This window comes from Berghia stephanieae, chromosome 2 (genome assembly GCF_034508935.2).
Source record: "Berghia stephanieae isolate SIO BIC M18660-M18661 chromosome 2, UCSD_Bste_1.3, whole genome shotgun sequence".
Taxonomy (NCBI): Eukaryota; Metazoa; Mollusca; class Gastropoda; order Nudibranchia; family Aeolidiidae; genus Berghia; species Berghia stephanieae.
In genome coordinates this window covers 77,439,538-77,466,603 of record NC_088361.1, presented here as the reverse complement: position 1 = coordinate 77,466,603, position 27,066 = coordinate 77,439,538, and the positions used below count along the sequence as shown (strand labels likewise).

The 27,066-nt window shown below is 34.9% G+C and overlaps 1 protein-coding gene across 1 annotated transcript in view; it reads right to left on the bottom strand.

The window, feature by feature from the left end:
- LOC144965565 (angiotensin-converting enzyme-like) overlaps positions 1–26,739 on the bottom strand; it is a 69,030-nt gene extending 42,291 nt beyond the window's left edge. Inside the window, exons 1-4 of the mRNA XM_078901050.1 lie at positions 26,522–26,739; positions 21,641–21,799; positions 16,351–16,438; positions 2,956–3,099 (exon numbers count right to left, since the gene is read on the bottom strand). Coding sequence (XP_078757176.1) covers positions 2,956–3,099; positions 16,351–16,438; positions 21,641–21,799; positions 26,522–26,722 — 592 coding nt within the window. The 5' untranslated portion in view covers positions 26,723–26,739. The remainder of the gene's footprint in view (positions 1–2,955; positions 3,100–16,350; positions 16,439–21,640; positions 21,800–26,521) is intronic.
- Between the last annotated feature and the right edge of the window lie 327 nt (positions 26,740–27,066).

Here is a 27,066-nt window from a genome sequence, read left to right as displayed (position 1 = left end):
TTCCCACTTGACAGACAGGGAAGGGAGAGGGCGTTCGATAACTGCGACGTCAGAAGACAATGTGAAGCGAGTTGATGAGCTTATTCGTCAAGACAGGAGGTTGAAACTTCGTGAAATCGCAAGCAGTCTTAAAATTTCGGAAACTTCTGCCCATAGAATTGTATTTGATGAACTTGGCTACAGAAAAGTCAGCGCAAGATGGGTTCCTAAGCAATTGACAGACAATCATAAAGAACAAAGATTGGACATCTGCAGGGAACTTTTGAGAAGAAGCAAGAGCTCACGCAGGGTTCACGGGCATACTGCCAATGCCGGCGGAGACTTTCTAGGGTACGATGTGACTTTTTTTGACAGCATAGTCACCGGTGATGAGACTTGGTTGCACCATTGCACCCCAGAAACAAAGCAAGATTCGATGACATGGAAACATCCATCCTCACCTGTCGCGAAGAAATTCAAAGTCATGCGGTCAGCAAAGAAAATAATGGGAACTGTTTTCTGGGACAGTCGTGGTGTTATTCTGTTCGAAACCTTACAACCTGGAGAAACAATCAATGCTGCAAGGTAATGCCAAACTCTTGACAAGCTTAGGGAGGCCATTCGCAGAAAGCGCCCAGGGCAGTTGACCAACGGGGCCATTTTGCAACACGACAACGCTACACCCCACACAGCACGAGTGACGCAAGGTTGGCTAGAGAAATATGGATGGGAGATTTTGCCACACCCACCACACAGTCCAGACCTCGCACCATCTGATTATCACCTCTTTGGGCCACTGAAACGTGAGCTGGCAGGAAAGCGCTTTGATGTCGATGAAGAGCTTGTTGACCATGTGCGGAAATGGCTACAAAACCTTGACGGAAATTTCTTCCGAGAGGGTATCCATTCTATGGTGCGGCGTTGGCAGAAGTGTGTCGACAGACTTGGCTGTTACGTAGAGAAATGAAGGACGAGTCAAGGTATGAACACGTGCAAGAATTTTGTTGATAGCATAAAAAACGCGGATTTTACAGGCATTTTTCGGTTAATTATGAAAGAGCCCTCGTACGAGTCTTTGGGTCCTGATTGACAATTATATAAAGGTCTTTAATTCAATAAACTTCTTTTAAACGAAGTTTTGTTGCCAGATCTATTATATAAAGTATTTTAAAGCATTGTTTTAATGTATTTAAACACAAAATGGTCATTTATAAGGGTAATTATAATGTCTACTGTTCCATTACCCCTGAAAACTACGGAAGATATTCCTGATTTAGGTTTTTGTAGAACGAAACTTTTTTGGAGGAAAAAGGTTTGATATAACAGCGATCGAAATTTCTTCCTTTTATGTTTAAAAAATGTTTTCGTTTTGTTTCTATAGTAATTTTATTATTGGAATTTGTGACAAAACAAAAAAAAAATAAAAGAAAGAAAAAAAAAGTTATTCAAGAGAAATAACTCATGGAAATAATAATTATTATTTGAATTATACAGGCTGATTCCTTTTAACTGATTATTTGTTCTCTTCTTCTATTTATTAACATTATTAATATCACGATGTGCATAATGCACATATTTGTCTAAAATCTCACGTGGTTGCTTCAACAAATCAGGATGTATGTTAATGAGAGATTAAACAAGACTTACCTGTAAGTTGACGTTTAAGATAGATTAACATAGTCAACAGATTGGGGAATATAATCACGTGCCCAAACCCTTGCTCAACTGATTTTTGTAAAATAGAAATATCAGGAGTATCCCTTTTCTACATGTGTATATCATCAGCATAAAAGTCGTATCTAGTTCATATCATGATTATTTTTAAAATATTAAAATTTTAGAAAGAGGTTGTGTATAAATTGTAAAAAATAATAAAATATTATTATCAACAATGTTCTATATGTTTCACAAATACACACTTGTCGTTTTTTTTTCAATGTGAACAAAGGGCGATAACTCATTTGATGTTTTACAGAGAACTAAGATTTTTTGTATACAGCCTTAAAACACAAACCAACATTTTGTTTTTTGTTTTTTTGTTGTTTTTGTTTTGTTTTTAGAGTGCTACAGATTTCCTATTACCTTTTGAGATCTACTTTTATCAATGGGCGATAACTCCATTAACCATCATCTGATTTATTTCCAATTTGGAAATTATATTATTCTCTATATGCGCTTTGACAGTTTAAGTGATATTCCAGAAAGGCATGCTTGTTTTAGAAAGGATGACATCAATAAAGGGCAATAACTCTTTGGAATGATGCATGATTATTTTTTTTTAATTCCGCATGTCATATATGCCAATCCTATTTAAGTTTTTTGGATATTTGCAATTTATCAAATTCTTTATATTATGGGAGTTCTGTATTTAAACAATGAATTGACCATAATCTCACCTTGTTTGACCTCTTGTGATCCTCGAAAGGTCAGATTCAAATTCCAATCGTACAAAAATGTTAATTTGTGTCTGCTTATTTGACTTATAAAGAAAGTTGAGGAATTGTTCCTTTTTTAGTATGAATTTGGAACATTATTTCACGAGAAAATACAAAAGCCAAAAAGAAATTTCAGAAACTGTTACATTCAATGGGTCAAATGTTTGCAGCTTTTGTCAATAATGAGGTTGAGTTACTGAGTTGTGACTTTAAACTTTGATTGACTCCCTTCAATTGTAAAACAAACGGTGCATGTTGTCATTATACCTCGAAAAAAATCTTCTAAAATCATTCCAATGGTCAAAATATGTTATGATGCATCAAATATGTTTTTCAATGCATACGAACTAATTTTATAACAAAATGGACGGAGTAGTTAGTTCTTTTACCCCCTCCCTATCCCTGTATATTATGAAATGGGTATCAATGTGCTCAATCCATTGAACTGACACAGACTTAGATTAAAGCAAGAAGTTTTTCAATGCGTCTCTTGCTAAATGGATGAAATCGCTAAAATACATGTTTCACTCGGGACATGTACCTGAGATGGCTAATGCCTCGTTGCTGAGTGTTACAAACTCAGAATACAAGTCTTTCATTTTCTTTCCAGATTCATCTCTCCATCCAACCCAACCTTTGAGGAGACGGTCGTAACCCCGGGATGTGGTGAACAGTTCTGTTAGGCCTAGAAACGAAAATTATGATTTAGATTTTTGTTGAAACTATGGCTATTGAATTTTTTAAAGATATTTTGTGAAATATGAAGTATAAAGCGTCATAGTTTATTTACATTAAAAAGGCTTTTTAAAAAAAAATCGGTGTTGGTGGTACTTGAACGATCTGAAAAAAGACACACGATAGTTTATAGGAACTAGAAGCAATGTTATCTTTACAAAATAGCTTACGGTTGCTTTTCTAAAAATCTCTGGCACATTTAAATTGTGTTATAGAACAAATTAGTTGATGGGGTGGCATGATGGATAGAATACGATTCTTACACTCTTGCATTTTGGATTTCCGGACATGTTCCCAATCGCTGCACAAGCTTGCGAGTTCGCATTGGAAACAAAGCTCGAATTCCAAAAACGCAAGAGTGTAAGAAATCTTTTATCTTAATCGTAATCATAATCATAATCATTTAGGGTTACTTGGGCCAAAAGACCGCTAAGTGCCCTGTTGTTGTTGGGTTCGTTTTGTTTGTTTTGTTTTTGTTTTTGTTGTATTTTGTTTTTTTGTTTTTTTGTTTTTTTTTGGTTTTTTTTTTTTTTTTTTTTTTTATTATTCTTTTTTGGTTGTTAGAGTCTATATAAATATAAGATAGTTAAAACAAACAAAAGAAAAAGATCAAAATTGTGCATTGACATTGTAAGTACACAAAATCAGTTTGCACAAACAAAAGCTCAGTGTATTCATAATTGTTCACCACAGACTCGTTGATCGAAAGCATATTCATCGTTATGTATTCTCAAGACATGGAGTTTTTATCAACTGACATATTGAAAGCATTTATTGTTTCGGCATTTTTGTATTAAAATCAAGTGCATTCCATGTTTTGAGAGGAACGTTGGATAAATGAGTTCTGTCGAATGTTCGTAAAACATCTGTGATAATATCTTAAAGTTATCTCCTCTTGTGAATGTAACCAAAGAAAAAAATTAAATCCTCGTAATTAATGATTTGCGACCACGAACAATTCTATATACGTGCATACAATCGTCTCCTTTTCTTCTGTACTTAAGTGATGATAGTTTTAGCTTTTTCAATCTATCTTCATTTGGCATATCGTTAAAACAGTAAATGTTTTGTTGTTTGTCTTTGGACGTTTTCGAAAACTATTGATTGTTGTTTGAAAAGAGGACACAAATACAATGTCAAATATTCAAAAGTTGGTCTTGCTACAGTATTATATAGTGTCAGGAACAATTCATTATTCGTGTATTCACAACTTCTACATATACCGCCAATTGTCTAGGTAGCTTTTTTATAATTATTCGAATGATATTGCTATCAAAATTAAGATCACTGTCAAATATCACTCCTACATCTTTTTCTGTTACTATAAAGGAATGAAGTATTAATATTATTATTATTATTATTATTATTATTATTATTATTATTATTATTATTATTATTATTATTATTATTATTATTATTATTATTATTATTATTATTATTATTATTATTATTATTATTATTATTATTATTATTATTATATTATTATTATTATTATTATTATTATTATTATTATTATTATTAGTTTATTATTATTATATTATTATTATTATTTTATTATTATTATTATTATTATTATTATTATTATTATTATTATTATTATTATTATTATTATTATTATTATTATTATTATTATTATTATTATTATTATTATTATTATTATTATTATTATTATTATTATTATTATTATCATTATTATTATTATTATTATATTATTATTATTATTATTATTATTATTATTATTATTATTATTATTATTATTATTATTATTTTTATTATTATTATTATTATATTATTATTATTATTATTATTATTATTATTGATTCCCCAAGATAATTTTTTTCTGCCGATTCGTTCATCCAGCTGTAAATACATTGTTAAATAAGGTGGACGAGCTATGAATAAGAATAAGGCACCTTAGCTTGTGCAAATTAGTGATGAAAGCACCAAATTTGGCACAAAGTAACTTCAGACCACTATTAATCGATGTTGATATAGAACCACATTGAGAAATTCCTTTAACAGTGTAAAATATGGTGATGCAAATCCGCCAATATGAGCTATAATAAAACAAAGGGGCGTAATCCATGAAATATTTGTTGAGAATTCGGCGCTTTAAACATATATTATTTTTAGCGGTTGATAATTTTGGCTTAAGCAAACATCATTGTTAAAAATGTGACTTTATGTGATATAGGATCGTATGGCCCGGAAGTAGAGGACTGGGGGTGGGGGGGGGGGTGTTGTGCTGATGTTAGTTTTATTGGTGTTGTGTTTTCGTTATCGTGATGACGATGAAGATGAAGGTGGTGGTGATGTTGGTGACAATGTTGATGATGAAGTGATTGTGGTGACATGGTAGTGATGATGATGATGATGATGATGATGATGATGATGATAATGTGATGATGTGGTGGTGATCGTGGAATTGATGATGATGATGATGATGATAATGACGATGATGATGATGATGATGACAATGATGATAATGATCAGGATGATGATGATAATGAGGAAGTGGTGGTGGTAGTGATGATTATGATGATGATGAGGTGATTATGGAGATAGTAGTATTGATGATGGTGATACTGGTGGTGATGAGGTGGTGGTGGTGGTGGTGGTGATCGTGGTAGTGATGATGATGATGATGATGATGATGATGATGATGATGATGATGATGATGATGATGATGATGATGAGGTGGTGGTGGTGGTGACAGTGGTAGTGATGATGATGATGATGATGGTGATGATGATGATGATGTTAGTAACTATCAATTTCGATAATAAAAGACTTTCTTGGTAACGTATATTAACAATTTTAGATGATGAGTATCCAACAAAAATCATTTTTATTAGACAGAATAATGATTGTGGAACATATTTTTGGGGGGAGACTTGAGAGAATTCAGCAACAGCCTTTTCTAGTTTATCCTGATCTCTCTGAATTATTTTAACTGCGCAAGATAAAGCCAAAACCTCGTTGTCAGCTCTTTCCATGTGAGTGTGTTCAAGTAAACCATATGTTGTCTTATTGAAGGCTAAAAATGTTTACTTTCCTGAGGTATGGCTGTCAAGGCCTGGTTGTACCGACTGGAGTCTGTCTCTGAACCTGGTTGGGTGAACATACGACAGGGTGCAACCTTTTTCACAGGATTCTTTACTATACATCTTGATTAATTATGACAATGTATGTTTGCTCTGTTCTATACTTGAATGTTTTATATACAGCATGGCTTCAGGAAGGAGCGCTTTTGTGAAACATAACGAATAACAACCTGCAACAACCTAGCAGAAAACATGAATCAACAGCTCCAAACACATGCTTTAATAAAGCATTTGATAAAGTCAATCACCATACTCTCGCTATTAAACTGCTGAGATATGGAATCATGAGTAACACACACGACTGGATAATGGATTTTCTCACTAGTCGTAAACAACTGAAAGTGCAATGTCAAACTCAGCCCTAGTACTATAGATTTGCCCTTAGGTACAGTACTGGGTCCCCTTTTATTCCTTGTTTACATCAATGATTTGCCTGAACGACTGTCGCCGGGAACTCAGCTGAGACTATTTGTGGATGGCAACCTTTTGTACAGAGCAATAAGAAGACTCAGGAATTCTTTATCTGGACCTTGATTTAAGAAAATTACCAATAAAAGGAAGATAATATTATCACAATATACAATAGACAACAACACACTAGAAGAAGTCACCAAAGCAAAATATCTAACGATAAACAATAATCCCAAAAAAGGCTATAAAATTCGTTCAACAAAATCCTCAAACAAGTCAAAGTCGTATATGACACCCTATTTGGAACCATTGAAGGAAAGGAGAGAGAAGAATAAACTAAATGTATTTTACAAAGGTCACAAAAACCAGGTCAGTTCTCATTACAGGGCTTCCAAACGAACAAGCGGAAACCTGGCAAATTTATGTTGCCGCAATCTAGAGTGGACTACCATTTTCACTCGTTTCTGCCCTCAACTAATAAGATAGATTGTGTAGCAATTTGGATAACTCCCAGTAAAACAATTGTGAATGCTGCTGTTGAGTCCTCCACGAGGAAGTTTCAGCTTGAAGAGGAAAAGAAAGAAGAAAAAAAGAAGAAGAGGAAGAAGAAACAATTTTAGCAAAAGCAAGACTAGAATCGATGACTGTAGATTGACCACTTTGTTTTTTTTTTTGGTAATATTCAGCAGTTCTTTTCATGTTCATAAAAAGGACATGACAAATCTTCTGATAATGAGCTTCCTGTCCAATCAAATCACCATTAATTTGAGATCATGGAGAGAAGCTGGACATCGTTTATAATTTATGCAGCAACACGGATATTTTCGTTCATCTCTTTTGTCAATATCGAATGGAGGGAAGCTTCATTTATTTGTTGCAAAACATACAATTTCGTTCTATTTCTTGTGAGGGAAAACGTATACTCTGCCTCCTTGGACAGTGGATGATGAGATATTTTCTAGATCGGAATAATTTGACAAGTTTTCTTGTGATTTCTCATTTTTCACAGCGAGCAATCTGATTTTTTGTGTCCGTATTTCGAGAGAGACATGATTTATGCCATTTGCAGCATTTTGCTTTAGGGCCTCCACTGTATCCTCAGAGAGGTCTTCAACAGACAAATCTAGCTTGTCACTATAATTTTTCTAATCCGTTAAAAGCCTTAACTTAAAACCATAGATGGTAGAACGCTACGCTATTAAAGTCACGTACCATTGTCCACAATCTTTCTGCTTTGGCAGAGCTGGGCATACTAATTTTTCATTTTTTATCTCTTGACTAGCTACCTTAAGCCCCCCATAGACGCCGACATCCGCTGATAGCGGGACGGATGACCTATCGCTGTGACCCCATCCCTGCGTTTATCGCAGATGATTTTTGCCCACATACGGGGAGATATTTTTTTGAGGCGATTGGCGATCGGGGGCGTGGCAGTATAAAAAAGTGGACAATTTTTTTCGGATTTTCGCTGTTTTCACGTCGGATTCGTGATCAGCGTCAAATTTACAATAGGTTTGATACTAAGAACTGTGTGTTTACTCCAAAAATTGGTGAAATTAGAAATAAATTTTAATTAATAGTGAGGCTATGTGGCCGACAGAACCGATCCCAGATACTGTCTATCATTCTATCAATAGTGATTACTTCTCACTAAATTATATCAATTAGACTGTTGAAGGAACGAAATTGACATCATTCCACTCTTTGTTATTGTATTAAGGCAGTCATTTTGGTAATTAGTTCTCACTAAATTATATCAATCAGACTTTTAACGTTCAAGGTTACTCGTAGTTTTGTATGACGGTACGTTATTTCCGACTGGTGGATGTTGTGATCATTTTACCTAAACTCATAACATCAATAACCGTCCAAGATATTCGCATCATATGTAGCAATAGCTATAATAATCTAACATGTCGAGAGAGAGAGAGAGAGATAGAGAGAGAGAGAGAGAGGGAGAGAGAGAAAGAGAAAGAGAGAAAAATTTACTTGCGCTATATATACCGCTATATTCAATAAAGGTGCTCAAATCACTTTATAAGGGTCTTTGGCCAACATAAAAACATGTTAGACGAGACATGACTGTTAAGCGATATTGCAATTGTTTCCCGACAGAGACGACGCTGTAAACAGCGAGGTACTCATTTTAACAGTGAACAAGGTGAGAGAATGCGAGTAAAGAGCCTTTTCCAAGGACTCAATTATGCGCCACTCAGAGCGGGACTCGAATCCAGTACCGTCCGATACAAAGGCGAGTGTCATTTCACAAGATCAAATGCATAGCCGCACAAAAAAGTGATGAGAGAATAGATTCATATGTATTGAAGGAGGAGAGAGCGGATGGAGTGAGTAAAGTTCTTGGATATTTATAGAAGGAACCAAATTGACGTCACTCATCCCATTGTTATTGTTTTTAGACACCCATTTTATGATTAGTTCTCATTAAAATATATCAGACTATAACGTTCAAGGTTCCATGTAGATCTTTGGGCTGGAGTGATATTTCTGGCTGGCGGACTTTGTGAGTATTTTAATTTAACACAGAGCATCAATAGAAGGAATGAATTTGACGTTAGTCAACCCGTTGTTATTGCTTTTAGACAGCATTTTATAATTAACTTATCACTAAGTTATATCAATCAGACAATGAACGTTCGCGTTTGCAGTTTTGTGTGTTAATGTTATACCCCGATGGAGATGTCGTGAGTATTTTTCCAATACGCATAACATCAATACAATTGCAATCCGATTTAAGTTTAAAAGCAACGTAGACCACGGAAATTTTTCCATTTTGTGGACAATAAAGATTTGTTATTTATCGTCATTATTATTATTATTATTATTATTATTATTATTATTATTATTATTATTATTATTATTATTATTATTATTATTATTATTATTATTATTATTATTATTTATAAAACAAATCGACAGTGTTCCCGTGGCAGGTGAAACGGGTACTCCTCGGGACTACTCGCATTCGCACCCCCCCCCCCAACCACCACCGCCACCACACACACGCACACAGCTCTTTTCTTTTTTTTTTGGGGGGGGGGGGGAGCGCGTTGTTTGTATAATTCAGGGTTACAATGCCCACCCCTGTCATCACGTAGTCAAGGCTTTTTGGCATCTGCCAATCCCAAATGTCTGTGTCAAGGTCGACCGTCATGTCGCGTCAACGGGTGAGGAGGAAAAAAAAAAAAAAAAAGAACTGGCATATTATTATATCATTACATTGAAAATTATGAAAACTATTTTTTATTTTGTATGAAATCCTTTATAAATTTTACGATGATCAAGAACGAAACTTTTGCCATCTACCTCTTCCGGGCGCAACATTTATAAAAATATTATTTTAAAAAAATAATAACACAGCATTTATTTGGCGCAATATCCACGTGCTCAAAGCGCTTTACAAGGGTTCCAAGGCAACAGCAATATTAAACTTGAAAGACGAGACATGACGCCTGTCAGGCGATGTGACATTTTTTCCTAACAAATTCAACGAACGGCCACGTACTCATTTTACACCTGAGTACGGTGGGAAAATGTGAGTAAAGAGCATTTTCCAAGGACTCAACTCTGCGCAACGCAGAGCGGGTCTCGAAACCTGAACCTTCCGATCTGGAAGCGAGAGTCATACCACAAAACAGGGAGGAGCACTGTTCTGTCGGCCACATAACCTCAATATTAATTAAATTTTATTTCTAATTTCATCAATTTTTGGAGTAAAAACATAGTTCTTGGTATCAAACCTATTGTAAATTCGACGCTGATCACGAATCTGACGTCAAAACAACGAAAATCCGAAAAAAATTGTCCAATTTTTTATACTGCCACGCCCCCGATCGCCGATCGCCTCGAAAAATATTAAGCAAAGCGGGCTTTGCGAGCGATGGACCGTACCTAGGTTTATCGGCCAGGTATTTGGCCACACACATTGCGTTTTCACCCCGGTTTGCCTGATCGTGGTTCGGACGCCTATCAAAACCGTGCGTGTATGGAGCCTTTTAATCTGTTTCCGCGTTGACATAGGATATTATCCCAAAAAAAAGTTTTAATTTTACAAAGTTGACATTTACAAATAAAGTTGAAGTGCAAGCAATATTCTATTTGTACAACATGATCTAGGGTTGTTAAAACTTTTTGAATATGTAATTATGTGTGTTTAAACAAGCGAGATACCGACAAAAAGGTCCGGTTTCTCAAAGTCGCCTAATGGGAAAGTAGTACGTTTTGACACTAACTTCCTCATATATATATATAAATTCACTCACGTATTTTTAGCTGAAACGATCGATTGTTTCGGCTAAAATTACGTGATTGAATTTATTTATTTTTAAATGCTCTAACCTAAATTATCAAGCACTCTCCTACCTACAAGTACCGACCAACACTCATATATATATATATATATATATATATATATATATATATATATATATATATTATATATATATTATTTAAAATATTTACCACAATGTTTGAGACATATATGTATATATATGATCAATTTGTAGCCAAATTAGAAAAAAAGGTGCTAAGTCAGCGAATAGCAGTCTGCTGCAGAGTGGACTTGGAATATCAAAGGCCAATAAATTATTAACGACAACGCTGTTAACGGCCAGGTACTCATTTTACACCTTAGTGTGCGGTCTTGTGGTATGACACTCTCTATTGGATCGGAGGTGAGTCCTTGGAAAAGGCTCTTTACTCGCATTCTCTCACCGTACTCAGGTTTAAAACGAGTACCTGACCGTTAACAGCGTTATCTTTGTCGGGAAAAAAATTGTAATATCGCAGCAGGCGTCATGTCTCGTCCTACATGTTATGTGTTGCTGCTGGTCAGGGACCCTTTGTAAAGCGCTTTGAGCACTATTAGTGGATATTGCGCTATATAAGAGCTCATTTTTTAAAATTATCTTAGGACGGTGAGAGAATATGAGAAAAGAGCCTTTTCCAAGGACTCATCTCTGCATCAAGCAAAGCTCGAAACCAGGTCCTTCCTATCCGAAATCAAGTGTCATCCGCACATTAAACAATGTATGTGACATAAAACATTTAAAGGCTATTACTTTCTGGATGCACACCGGAAAAAAAATACTACCAGTACCGCAAAGGGAACACCTGAATTATGTACTCTTCAGCACAGTTTCCTCGAACTCCTCGGGACATGCAAAAAAAGTTCGAGGAACTTGCCGTAACGTTTTGATGGGGAGGGGTGAGCGGGGGGGGGGGGGGGGGGGGGTCAGTGAGGCTCAGCATTATAGACTTAGCCACGCACCCAAAAGTTGCCTAGTTCGATATCCACAGCGCTATGTGGCTTTCAGCAAGCTGCTTCTTCTTAGCTCAGTTTGCTGCGCTGCGCTGCAACTCACACCTGGGTTATTCCAGTCATCCCTTGGAGTAGACCCAAAGACACATCTCAGCTTGAGGATGAAGAAAAGGAACTTTATAATTTATTTATTTCATTGAAATGTTGAAGGAGAGAACTTTATTGACAAATTACAAGCTATTTGTGGGTGGGGGGGGGGGGGGGGGGGTTATGTTACAACATTCATTTACCCTCGTAGCCAATCATGAGGCATGGCATTGAATGTAGAGCGAATGGTCTCTACAGTCATTTGTCTACAAAAAGGATTTGTGTTGGATCCTCATCATCTAACAATGTTAATATATACATTTATAGTGGTGGGGCAAAGATGATCGGTCATATATATATATATATATATATATATATATAATATATATATATATATATATATATATATATATATATATATATATATTCACCTTATAATTTTAAAAAATATTTCAACCACAAATAATCACATTCACAATGAAATGACAATACCCGTAGATTTTAATTATTCCAAACGTAATCAAAAATGAATCACGAAAGAGAGTACAACTAAAAAATAAAGCGACAAGGCATAATACGACAACACCTTGACAATACAAGTCCATTTCGTTCACTCGAAAATTAAAGAGATGTTTAATCCCTCAACGGCGAGATTAATATTTCTGTTACATTACTGGTTTTCAGTAGTAAGTAGTAACTTTAAAATTTTCATCGAGAAGCAACAACAACGATATGACTCTAGTTTCTCTAGTTTGCATCATCCTTACTGCTCTCTTGGTGGTTAGAATGATTGTGCCAGTAGTGGTAGTGGCTGGAATAGTGGTAGCGGTGGTGGTGGTGGTGGTGGAGGAGGAGGCGATGAGGGAGGATGTAATTATGGTAGTGGTTTTGGTGGTGCTGTTGGTTAGAATGATAGTTGTGGAGACGATGACGGAAATTATATGATGATGTTGATATTGATATTGTTTTTATTGCTATTGTAGTACTTGATGATAATGTTGTTGTTGTTGTTGTTGTTGTTGTTGTTGTTGTTGTTAATGATGATGATGATTATGATGACAATGACGATGTCGTCGACAATGATGATTACCATACGATATTACAAAGTTTATTCAATCTTAGGCTTTCGCCAATAAATCATACAATATGATTACAGTGGAAAAAATGGTAATATAACAATCGTAATACCACAAATTCGTACAATAATAATAATAATAATAATAATAATAATAATAATAATAATAATAATAATAATAATAATAATAATAATAATAGTAATAATAATAATGATAATAATAATAATAATAATAATAATAATAATAATAATAATAATAATAATAATAATAATAATAATAATAATAATAATAATAACAATAATAACAACAACAATAATAATAATAATAGTAATCATAATAATAATAATAATAATAATAATAATAATAATAATAATAATAATAATAATAATAATAATAATAATAATAATAATAATAATAATAATAATAATAATAACAATAATAATAATATTACCATCATCATTACTACCACCACCATCATTACTACCACCACCACCACTACCACCACTATCACTACCACCATCAATCACCATCATTATTACGTTTCCAATAAGTTTTTCTCGTTTGTTAAAATTTGATACCTATCATAACAGACAAAAATCCCGGTGATTTTTTTAAAGGGTAGTTAAAATATCTACGATTTTATTAACCCTGAAAACTACGATTTTTATTTTCCTATTTCAAGTACGCAGGTCTGCTATAACAAGTATCAGTTCCATAGTCAAAATAAAACAAACAAAAACAAAGTTACCAATCTCTCCTCATGCCTTCGTTAGACTATCACAATAACGACCGTGTTTTCTTTGCTCCTTACCCAACCAACCCCTAGCTTCCCGCCTCTTCATCACGAACTATCTTATGTATATTAGCTTCAGGACGGGCAAGTACGGAATTTGCCCACTCTTCCTTTAAACGTATTTATTTTCTCAATAACTGAGTTATAATTCAACTCTCTCCTTTCTCAGAAGAGTATTTCTCGTATACTAATTCAATTGTTGAGAAAACTAAAATGGTGGTTGTATTTTATATATTTATTTAGCCGCGACTTTTGAATAAAAGTGTTTTGTTTTATTAGAGGGAATACAATAGAAAATTACATTGTTTTGCAAAAATATTTAGTCTGGCAATAAAAATACAGCGGTAATTACTTTAAGAATTTGAAGAAAAAAAAAGAACTAACAAATTGATTTGTTAAAAAACAAAACAAACAAAAAAAAACAAACAAAAAAATAAGAAGAAAACAATTTAAATTAAATGAGTTTTGAGAAGCACTAAAGAAAACGAGAAGAAAAAAAGAAATAATTTAAATGGATAAACAAATATATAAAAATAACACAAATTAATACGAAATTGATATAATATTAGTAAATTAATAAATTTAATTCAATACTGGAACCTTCCCAAATGGTACCAGCACAAGTAAGGTAATAAATAAGAAAAAGTTCGTTTGCCAAAATCTGTATTTAGTGTTCACTGGTTTATAAGGTGGGCTCAATAGGATTCAATAGTCGTACCGTCACTTCCTTCCTAATGACGTATGGTAACTTAGTAACACTGGCTCTAAACTATCGGAACAATGGCGGACGCCGTATGAAATATTTCTCCGGCGAGCTTAAAAGCGTATCCAGAGGAAAAAAAACCCATCAATTTGATCAAGTTTGGACTTTTACACATTCTGATCACAAGGCATATGAAAAGGAAATGAAAAGTTCTCGCCAGCATGAAGAATAAAAAGTAAAGATTTTCTTTGTTTAGAACCAAGATGGCCGCCGTTGCCGGGCGCGTGACATCAGACTACTGAATCCAATTGAATTATTTCCCCGTAGCCCGACCTAGAACTAGAGAGACCAGACAGCAAAATCGGAGTTCACCGCCAGGCGACGTGACGATGAGATGACGATGTGGGCGGAGTGGAGTGGTTGGGGGGGGGGGGGGGGTGATAAAAAGAACAGGAGCGTATCCTGGTTTATGCATTACGGGGTGCTGGTGTTTCGCAATCTATCAAAAATACACACAAATTGATTTTAGTACGAAGTATCAAGTTTAAGTACTAACTTTTAAAATTATCTAATTTAAATTAGATTATTTCGACCTGGTAATGCAGCATATAACTTGAAAAAAACAGGCTGGTATTTGCCCACCCTGCCCATTATTACCAGCCGTCCATGAGTCTCAAGCTACTTTGTGCCAAATTTGGTGCTTTCATCATTAATTTGCATAATTTTACCATTAGTTCCCTAGCTATAAGGTCGTTCTCAGTACAGAAACAAGTCGTAGTAACTCCGCATTGACACATTGCTTTAAAAAATATAACGACAAAAGGCGTCAAATTCAATTTTCATAATACGTTGAAATATGGGGGGGGGGGGGGGAGAGAGAGAGAGAGAGAGAGAGAGAGAGAGAGAGAGAGAGAATTTTTTGTTAAAGATAGAGCAATCAAGTGATTGTAAGTAAGTGTAATTTATTAATACAGTCAGTGACAAGTATCCTGTCGTAACTCAATTATTGAAACATGGAAGCATATAAGAGAAACTGAAGTCTTGCAAAGGATATGGAAATAACTCAGTAAAGAATATTTTCATGGTGCGAAGAGAAAATTCAAAAAAGAAGATTAAGAAGAAAGAATACGTAAAGACCACTGAGAAAGGGAACTTAAAAGACAGATAGATCAAGTAGAAGAAGAAACCAAAAGGACCAAAAAGTTGCCAAATTATTATTATTATTATTATTATTATTATTATTATTATTATTATTATTATTATTATTATTATTATTATTATTATTATTATTATTTTTTATTATTACTATTATTATTATAATAATAGTAATAATAATAATAATAATAATAATAATAATAATAATAATAATAATAATAATAATAATAATAATAATAATAATAATAATAATAATAATAATAATAATTTTTTAAATTAAATAATAATAATAATAATAATAATAATAATAATAATAATATAATAATAATAATAATAATAATAATAATAATAATAATAATAATAATAATAATAATAATAATATATAATAATAATAATAATAATAATAATAATAATAATAATAATAATAATAATAATAATAATGATAATGATAATAATAATAGTATTATAATTACTAATGTTATTTCTATTATCATCGGCATCGTCATCATTATTATAATTATGTTATTGTATACTGTATTAAAATCGAGTTTTCTCCCAAATCCAAAGGGTTAATATCATTCAGAGATTACTCACCTGGTTCTAAGGCCAGACACTCCGTTGCCGAAAAGCAAACTTTTGCTTTGGAGTAGATGGCATTCATTTCCATTTCTAGTTCCGAGAGCTGAAATCAACGAATAGAATTTTTTTAATGCATAATTTGTTCTTTATGGGGTTTTTTTTACAAGGTCACCGATGAATGTACTTTGAGTATGGGGCTTTCTTACCATTTACATTTATGACACACTCAAAACGTTTTATGTCGGGTTTTGCGTGCTTCCGGCACATTAAGGTCATTTCTACGCCATTATAATAGAAGAAAATGGAATAGTCAAAAGTGTATAGATTTACAATTGAAAGCACAAAAGAAAAAGTAAGACAAAGGGGAACAAAGGGGACCAAATATGGAACATATTTTGATTAAAAGAACACACCATCAGTGTATTTAGTTTGAGAACACCTAAAATCACCGGCACAGGATCGCAATTTCGAGGAATTCGCTCAAAAGTTTACAAGATATGTTCAAAATGGTTATCTCATTCTCAAGACAAAGACAGAAAGCAACTAAAAAAAAAAAGATATAGGGTGATAGAAGACATTGGAAGTGACCTCCTGCCTACCATGGGAGGTCAAAAGACCCCACCAGGCAGTGGCGTGGGGCCATTGGATCGAATGGTGCCAGGCACCACACCAATCTTTTAAAAATCATTAACGGCATAATTTAATTAAAAATAAAACTGAGAAATTTTAACTCCACAGTCTTTCGCCAACTCGCCAACAATATACTGCATTTTTAGTCTCCACTCTATTCAAGATTCCGAATCACGCACTGCGCCGACTCGTGTGTTGGTGACATCACTGCGCGAATTAGTGACTGAATCAACACCGTGGTGCAAAGCAATCCGAGCTCCAGTTAATGCTCTATCCATTAGTATCGCTACAGCTGATTGAGCGAGAAACTGGGTCGAATTATACTATCTTTATCTTCAAATAGCGGAAAAACCCTCGACTTGTGCCAGGATCTGAGAGCTCCACCGTTGGACGTCATAATTAGGGTAACTTCGGCCATCCAAAATATTACATTAACTGTCAAAAACACTGATCATTGTTAAGTTTATTTGTGAGCAGGAAAGAAAAACAACATAAAACTTAAAAATATGACATATCAAAATCCCCCCCCCCCCCTACCTCTTTTTCACGATTATTGAATAAAGTAATTCTTTGCAAGACGAAGCATTGGGGACGACTTTACCAACATTTGTCTTGCTTGTAGTGCCGAGTTGATGGTTACGTGTGTATGAGTGTTTATTTGTGTCTCTCTGTGTGTGTATGTGTGTGTGTGTTTGTGCGTGTGTATTTGTGTCAGAGAAAGAAAGCGAAGATTGTCAACAGTTATACTTTGGTCTATTTTTTAATTTCTTAAGTACTTAAGTGGAGTGATTTTTTCTTTGTGATGCTTTAAGATCTGAATCTACCTTTTATTTGTGCAATCATTAATCGTATTCCACTGATTTCCATTATTTGAGATTTACTTTGAAGTTTTGTTTTGTTAAACAATGAATTGCAATGAATCAAGTTGACTCTCTACTTCACCGACCGTTTGGGAGATCGACACTAGATGACAAATTAGAAATAAAAAGATTATTTCCTCACCAACCAACTGATTTTGAATTAACACAGGTGTGGAAATCTCGAAAACGCTCTTTTTCAGTGACATGGTATGACAGACATGAATGGCTCACAGTTAGTTTAGAAAAAAAAACACGTTTCTTTTGTTTTTATTGTCTACTTTTTACAGATACAACAAACACTGACATATCATGGACATCTATAGACCACTTCCATCGTATTTCTTGACCTCCTGAACGTTGTTTTAGCACCCTTAAAAGAGTGAAAAATTTCTTGTGAAATTCAATGAAATAGGAGCGGTTAAATTCGTTAATGATTCTGTCAATTCACAAAGCCGAAATAAATGCCATTCCCGATTTCAATAAACAAATTATAAAAAGATTTGCAGAGATGAAACATCGCCGTGCAGATTTTCTTTACAAGTACTAAAAGTAAGTAATTTCTGTCATAGGTTTTTCTTTTCTCTTTTGATTTACATTTATCACATATTGATTGCATTATCTACCAAATCCAATCCTTTAAATGGTTGACAAAGAATAATTACAAAGACCTTTTCTTACAGGACTTGTATCTCAGTGTTGTGGCTTGTTGTTTTCATGAATTATTTGTTTTTGTGAGTTTTGTACACTCGTAGAAACCATCGACCCTCCCCCCACCCTTCCAAAAAAAAGAGAGTTTTTAACATGTGCTCTCTCCTCTTAATCGTGTTCACTGTTTAAGAATTTTTTTCCTTCTTCTAATCATGGCACCACCATATGCCGTCAATACGCCACGCCGCTGCCACCAGGTATTATGCCGGGTGATTTTGGTGCTCGAAAATTAAATTTTTTGTAAACCATGACACTTTGGTAAGGTTTTTGTGTTTAAGTGAGAAGAATGGGTGCGGTTTTGTGATCTTGTTGAATGTCACTCGCCTTTGGACCAATAGGTCCAGGGGTTTGAGTTCCGCTCTGTACGGTCTAAAGTTGAGTTATTAGGAAGGCCACCTCTATTCGCAGTAGTACTGCGAATATTTATTTCTTCTATTCGCAGTAGTACTGCGAGTTAGGATTTCCTATATTCACAGAGTAGTACTGCGAATAGTAGATTTTCGTTATTCGCAGTATAGCGTTCGTATACGTTATTTCCAGTAGTACTGAAACTAGTAGATATCATTCATTTCAGTTGTTTGCAGTAGTAGCCTTCGAGCCTAGAGCTTTATTGTATAGAGGATTGGGAGCAAAATACAAATAAACTACATTATTATTATTACTATCTTTTTAAATTTATTTTATTATTATCTTTTATTCGTTTATTTATTTATTTATTCAATTATTACTAGAAATTATTATCATTATTTTTTTTATTTTTTTTTTTTTTGCGTTTCGTTGGCGATCGCGATGTGTCTGTTGTGTAGTGATGGTGGTGTTCATGTGGTTGTTGTGATTGTAGTGGTGGTGTTGATGATGAAGTAGTGGTAGTGAGATGATGATGATGTAATGGTGGTGGCGGTTGCTGTAGTTTTGATAACGATGTGGTAGCTGTGGTAATGGTATTAATGATGATGATGTGATGGTTGTGGTTGTGGTGTGGGTGGTAGCGGTGATGACAAGGAGGATGATGATGCAAAGGTGGTGGGTGGTTGCTATAGTTTAGATAACGATGTGGAGGTTGCTGTGATAGTAGTAGTAGTAGTAGTAGTAGTAGTAGTAGTAGTAGTAGTAGTAGTAGTAGTAGTAGTAGTAGTAGTAAAGATGGTGTGCTGGTGGCTGTAGTAGTAGAGGTAGTTGATTGATAGTAATTTCTATTATTTACAGGAGCACTGAGAGTGAGTCGAGCAACGGCGAGAGATAGATAGATAGATAGATAGATAGATAGATAGATAGATAGATAGATAGATAGATAGATAGATAGATAGATAGATAGATAGATAGATAGATAGATAAATAGATAGATAGATAGATAGATAGATAGATAGAGAGAGAGAGAGTGAGTGAGAGAGAGAGAGAGATATTCCTGGAACTTTTATAAAATATATTTAACTAACTTTAAATAATACCATAAACGGGGATGGAACTATTCTCATTAAAGTAATCTGACAGATAAGCTGCTAGATTTTTAGATGTGAACGAATGATCAATAAGTCGGAAAGTGTGAACGGTGAAATTTTCATGGATTGGATTGGGGTAACAAAAATAAAACAAAACAACATCTTGACAAGTTTCAATACTCTTCAACAGTCGTAACGTCACTCCCTTCCTAATGACGCATGGTAACTTAGTAACACTGGCTCTAAACTATCGGAACAATGGCGGACGCCCGTATGAAATATTTCTCCGGCGAGCATAAAAGCTTATCCAGAGGGAAAAAACCCATAAATTTGATCATGTTTTGACTTTTACACATTCTGATCACAAGGCATATGAAAAGTTCTAGCCAGCATGAAGAATAAAAAGTAATGATTTTCTTTGTTTAGAACCAAGATGTCCGCCGTTGCCGGGCGGCGTGACATCAGACTACTGAATCCAATTCTTGAAGGAAAAGTTGAAACTTTCAAAATCTCAATTCTTAGTCACACAAAATGTTTCAATCCTCCCTCCTTTTCCTTCCGTCTCAAACTAACACACTCGTTCAACTTCAAGCCATTCGACAACACGACATTTTGAACAGAAATAGTGTTGTGTTCACTAATTTTCAGAGTCGGGAGAGCGCTTGTACCTCTGCGAATAGCGGTTCCACGATACCCCCCACTATTCGCAGCACTACTGCGGATAAGCACTGGATTAGGGATTCGTAATCCGGTGTAAAACGAGAGCCGACCATAAACAGCGTTGTCTCCGACATTAAAAGTCTTGCTGCTGGCTTAGGGGGTTAATTAGCACTTTGAGCACATTGAGTGGCTATAAAAATGTTTAAGTTTGTGGTTTGTCTTCTTTTTTTTTGTTTTTTTTGTTTTTTTTTTTTTTTTGGTTTTATTTTTGGTTTCATGATTTTGTCTTCTGTTTTATTTTGTTTTGTTTTTTTTTTTTTAGTTTTTTGTTTTTTTTGGAAAAGGGGGGAGGGGGGGGGGGGTTGCTTGTTTTGTTTTATTGTGTGTGTGTGTGTGTGTGTTCGCGTGTGTGTGTGTGTGTGTTATATTTTATTGTTGTTGCTGTTTTGTTTTGTTTTTTGTTTATTTTATGTTGTTTTTAACGTTTTTCTTAAAAGTGAGAAAGACACAAATTTGATCATTCAGATTACAAATAACATGAAATTTACTTATCGGCGCACGTTTCATTTCGAAATAATACCAATTTGAGACAATGAGTCACAGAATTCAAAGTTTTATAGATTTTAGGGCATTACAACATTATGATTCATGACACGAATTTCATGTCAAATGGCCTCAGGTGAGTAAGCCAATTTAAGACGAGTGAATTTAAATGTCCTTTGTCTGTACTATTTCAATCACACATTTTAGGAGGTATGAGATTCGATCCTCCGTCGAAGAAGACTCTTTTTCCACTTGTTGTTTCCTTATTACTGTGCGGCTATGTTGACTCCCGCCTTCGGATTGGATGGGTTCGAGACCAGCTCTGAGCGGCGCATAGTTGAGTCATTGGAAAAGGCTATTTATTCACATTCTCTCATTCTGGATAATCAAAATTATTTGTTGAAATATACGTTTTACACGTGTAGATGATTTGTTTTATGACGTCCATGATAACGAAAGGCTTACCCGTTTGAGTTTAGTTTGATCTGTTTGACCTGCGGTGCCTATTTTCATGATACTTCTGATCTCTCTTTTGATGGACTCCGCCATGTTAGTCGTGTCGAAACGGGACATATTCTGAGCTGCTTCTAGGGCATACTTATATTTTGTAAGACTGTATTCAAGCTGAAATTAAAATAAACCTTTTAGTTACATCGATTGACAAAAGTTCCATTTACCAAACTCAATGCAAACGGAAATGTAGTAGTTTAAAGTCAAGTTTATTTAGGGCAATTTTCTGAAAGAAAGCATATATCAAGTAATTTCCATTTGTTTGTTTTGTTTTGTTTTGTTTTGTTTGTTTGTTTGTTTGTTTATGCCTCTTGGCTCCTGGCGAAGCATAGGGCCCCAACAGCACTCTTCCATCTTCTTATGTCCTTGGCACAGACCTTTGCCTCACCCCAGGTAAGATTGGAGACGCATGACCCCGTTTTCTCTTGCCCTGTGGGTTCCATTCGAGAGCCTGCTTGGTTATATTACAGGGCTCTTTCCGCAGGGTATGGCCAACCCATCGCCACATTCTGCGTCTGACCTGGACATCCATTGGCTTTTGGTTTGCTCTTGGCAATTTGTAAAACCATTTTAACTTGAGGATTTGTCGAGAACAGCGATTGACAAAAGTTTGTATCTCGGCTAATGTGGTCAAGGATGTTCGCCAAGTCTCTGACCCATAGAGCAGGACTGCTTTAACATTAGTATTAAATATTTTAAGCTTAGTGTTTTTGGATATGCTGGAGCTTTCCATTTGGTCTCAATATATTGCAAAGGCCTGGCGCGCTTTCTTGATTCTAGCAATGATGTCTTCATCTATTCCACTCGACTAACTGGTTTTACCAAAGGAAAACAAATTGTAGATAAGCAACATAGAATAAATGAATCCCAATGACTACATAAGTTAAAGAAATAGGGTATATATATTTTTCAAGTATAATTATGATTATTCAACATCTACAATATTGTTTCAAGCGTTAGCTCTCATCAGGAAGTGATGATTTATATATGAGTGTTGGTGGGCACTTGTAGGTACGAGAGTGCTCGATAATTTAGGTTAGAGCATATAAAAATAAATAAATTCACTCACGTATTTTTAGCCGAACCAACCGTTTCCATGTCCTCCATTTCATCAGTCGGCATTTCCAATTTAATATATATATATATATATATATATATATATATATATATATATATATATATATATATATATATATATAAATTATAAAAACAAAAACCATGAAATAATAGTGCTCAACTTTAGTATAAAAGGAGCTATTTATAAACATTTGAAAGATAATTAAGATAGTTTGACTTCTACAACGTTGTTGTCGAGCGTTGCTCTCATCAGGAAGTGGAAGTGAAATTAGATTGTTGTGTTTTCGTATTTTTATAGATTCGTGTTTATGGAGGTTCGTAATTACATAAAAGGTGTTTGTTTCTATGTCTGCATGAGGAAGTTAGTTCGTTTCTTCTGTTGAGTGTGCTATGTTCGGTTTAGTGATGATGAAGAATTTTTCTTCCAAGCAGAGGTTGCAAATCTTAGAAGAGGGGGAGTACGACTGTGCTTTGGAGATGATTTTCCATGTGATGCTGTATTGTATGTTTTTTTCTTTGAGGTTCCAAATGTGTTCGCTTAGTGTAGTAGAATGTCGTTTGTGTATGTTTCTGAAGGAAGATGTGTGCAGGTTGTATCTGGTTTTGAATGGACACTCGGTGAGGCCAATGTATGTTTCTTGTTTTGGTGTGTCTGGTCGTGTTGCTGTGGCTTGATAAATTACGTTTTGAGTCAGGCAATTGCCGTTTAGTGGGCATGTTGTCTGGGTCCTACAGTTGCATTTTTTCTCTAGGTTGTTGCTGGGCTGATCTGGCTGTGATAGTTTTCGGTTATTGTTGGAGGAAATAATGTTTTGTATGTTTGGCACGCAGGTGTATCCTATTTTGATGGTGTTTTTGTTCATGATTGGGTGTAGATCGTGACCGGGAGGGAAGCATTTTTGTAGTAGATTGCAGAATTTGTTACCGATAGAAGTGTGTCGTTTTCTTTGTCGTTTTTTTGTTGGGGTGGTAATGGTCTCTTCCTCATATTCTAGTTTGTAGTTATGTCCACTTTTTTGTAGTGCGTTTGTGTACGGTGGGATTGCATCGTTGAATATGTTGTTGTTTGTAGAGTTGTTAGATAGTCGTTTGTTAATGCTCTCGGGGATGTTTTTTATTATAGATGGCGGATGATTGCTGTGTCTATGAACGTACAATGGGATGTTGTTGGGTTTTGAAAATGGTTGATAGGTGCCGTCGTTTAGGTTGATGTCCAGGAAGTCGAATTTTTTTTTGTTGGCTTCGATTGTAATTTTCAGATTGTTGTCCTGGAAGATTTTGCATATTTTTTTCTTTATTAATTCTGTCTGTCTCGGTGTTTTATTGCACAATGCGAGTCAGTCGTCCCTGTATAGTCCAATGTTTATATCAAGATTTTGCATTTGAGAAAGTAGATATAGTCCGACGAGCTCGCATGTTTCTGCTCCATCGTAGCTTCCCATGGTGACATCAAAGTTTGTTGATTTTTTTGTCCATGCTATTCCATTATTGTAAAGTGATGTATTCTTCGAGTGCAGGATAATATGTGTTTCTTCCTCGGTGATGTTGTCGAAGGTTTTCGCGAACTGTAGTGCTTTGAGGAGAAGGGTTTTGGTGATTGAAGGGTAGAAATTACAGATGTCAAAGATGATTGCGTTTTATCGTTGTTTGTTTTCTGTGTTTCTGTACCAGTTGATAACTTCAGCGGTGTTTCTCCATTGGTTGAATTCGGTTTCCTTGACGATTTTGGTGTTGATTCTGTCTAAAATCTGTTTACTTATTTTTCCGATTTGTGATTTACATGGGTTTATGAGACGGCATTGTACGTTGTTGCGAAAGTTTGGTTTATGGTCTTTGATAGTGATGAAGGCGTTAGATTTTACTGTGGTGTCTATTCTGTCACTAATTTCACTTCCACTTCCTGATGAGAGCAACGCTCGACAACAACGTTGTAGAAGTCAAACTATCTTAATTATCTTTCAAATGTTTATATATATATATATATATATATATATATATATATATATATATATATATATATATATATATATATATATATATATATATATATACTTGCGATCAAAAGAAAATATACACATTTAAAATCGTCGTTACTTTTTTATCCGTTGACGTAGGCTAATGATTTTCCACTGAGTTGTTTACCATTAGCCTTTCTATGTACCGATAGTCGATGCTTTTGTTTTTGACCTAAAATTCGCTCACCACGTCGCGCACGTGCAAAAATAACCTTTTATCACCTTACAGTGCACAGGAAGTGTGTAGATTAATTTTTTTTTGTCATCCGTGTCTTTTTGAACTATTTTCAAGGCAGGAAAACACAATACAAAATACCATCCATTAATCTACGCGTTGCCACGACTTAGTTTAGAACAACGTGCACGTGCCGTTGGTCATCTTCAAGCTGGACAGTCTGTGACCAATGTGGTAAGAATGTTTAATATCACAAGGAGAACTGTATATTCCTTAGTGGATCGATTTGAAATAACACAAACGGTAAAAGACCGAAATCGAACTGGCAGGCCACGAGTAACAACACAAGGTGAGGACCGTTTTATACGTATCTACGGGATTGTTTTAGGACGGCGACTGAAACTGCGCTCGAGTTCCCAGGTGCACGAATGAGTCTACACACTGTTCATCGCAGACCTAGAGAGCATGACATTATCGCAAACGTCCGTTGATGCGACAACTTCTTAGACCACATCAGCGGTTGGTCGTCTTCAGTGGGCCCGTGCTCATATGCGCTGGACAACGCATGCGTGGTCATTTACTCTCTTCTGGCTGGCCCATCTTCAGTGGGGGCCCGTATTCATCTGCGCCGGACAACGTATGCGTGGTCATTTGTTCTCTTCTCAGATGAATCACGCTTTGTGATTGGAAGTAATGACGGTAGATTATATTGTTACCGAAGATTTTACGATTCTTGTGTCTTGGAATCCCCAAACAGAGGATATGGACATGTCATGATGTGGGCTGGAATAAGCAGAGAGTATAGGACACCTCTAGTCCATGTAAATGTATCCCTAACCGGTGCAAGGTACATCCAGCACATTTTACAACCCTATGTTATTCCATTTTTTCATGAACATCCTAAATTTTAACTTCAACACGACAATGCACCATCCCACCGAACTATTGTAATAATATAGCTGCAAATAATGTGAACGTTATCAGCCTGTGGCCTGCAATACCCCCCGTTCTAAATCTGATAGAACATATGTGGAACATAATCAGCCCCCAAGTTCGTTCATTAGACCCGAAAAATGAACAACAACTGTTACACGCCATAAGAACAGCTTGGGATAACATTCCTCAATACCAGCTGGCCAGATTGACCTATTCCATGAGTACGAGATGCAATGCTGTGATTGGAGCTAACGGGTGACATACTCGTTACTGAGTGAATTAGATTCACCTTCACTTCAAATGAATTGAACATGAGTAGTTTTATTAAAATGTCATTGTTTGTTAAAATTATAGTGTATGTTTTGACTTGTTACTTTCCTTTTTGAAGATCATGTTTTAAAAAGTCTATGTTGCATACAAGATCAATCATAAACGTTATAAATTCTAACAAAATGAAAGATAAATGATAGTACTATGATTACACATAGGTTTTTAATATACCAGAACAATATTTCATACTAATTATGTAGATAAAACAAGTGTATACTTTCTTTTGATCACTAGTATATATATATATATATATATATATATATATATATATATATATATATATATATAGTATTTATTTCATACCATTTGCCTTTGATTATAATCCGTTATATTGGTGTTGAAGGTCCAAGCAGCCTCAGTGCCTTTATAAAGAAAGTCCTGTGCCATTCTAGTGTGCTCATCTAGGGCTTCCTGGGCTTGTTTTTGGTCTGTGATTTTATTTTGACCTCCAGCAGTGCAAATAATGCAACAAATAAAAATGGAGCGAAAATGTACCAAGGACATTTTTATGGAGTTCAATGACGATTCTGTAAGAATAAATTATTATTATATTAATAAGATTTATACTTATAGCCCCACTACCTCACACATCGCTCTGATCCTGTTCAAAACTCATTAGAAGTGTGTAATCAGTCCTCCGGACGATTAATGAGCAAAGAACAGGTTACGTATTGAATGATAAGCTGCATAACAATTTTAGTAAGCGGTTGATCATTATTTGACGTCCAGGATCTATTTAGGCTAGAAAATAAGGTGCAATCGCTCTGAAACCAGATGATCAGTTGCACGCAATGCCATCTCTAGTTTGCTATGATTGCACGACGTATGTATCCAGTCCTCTGGATGAC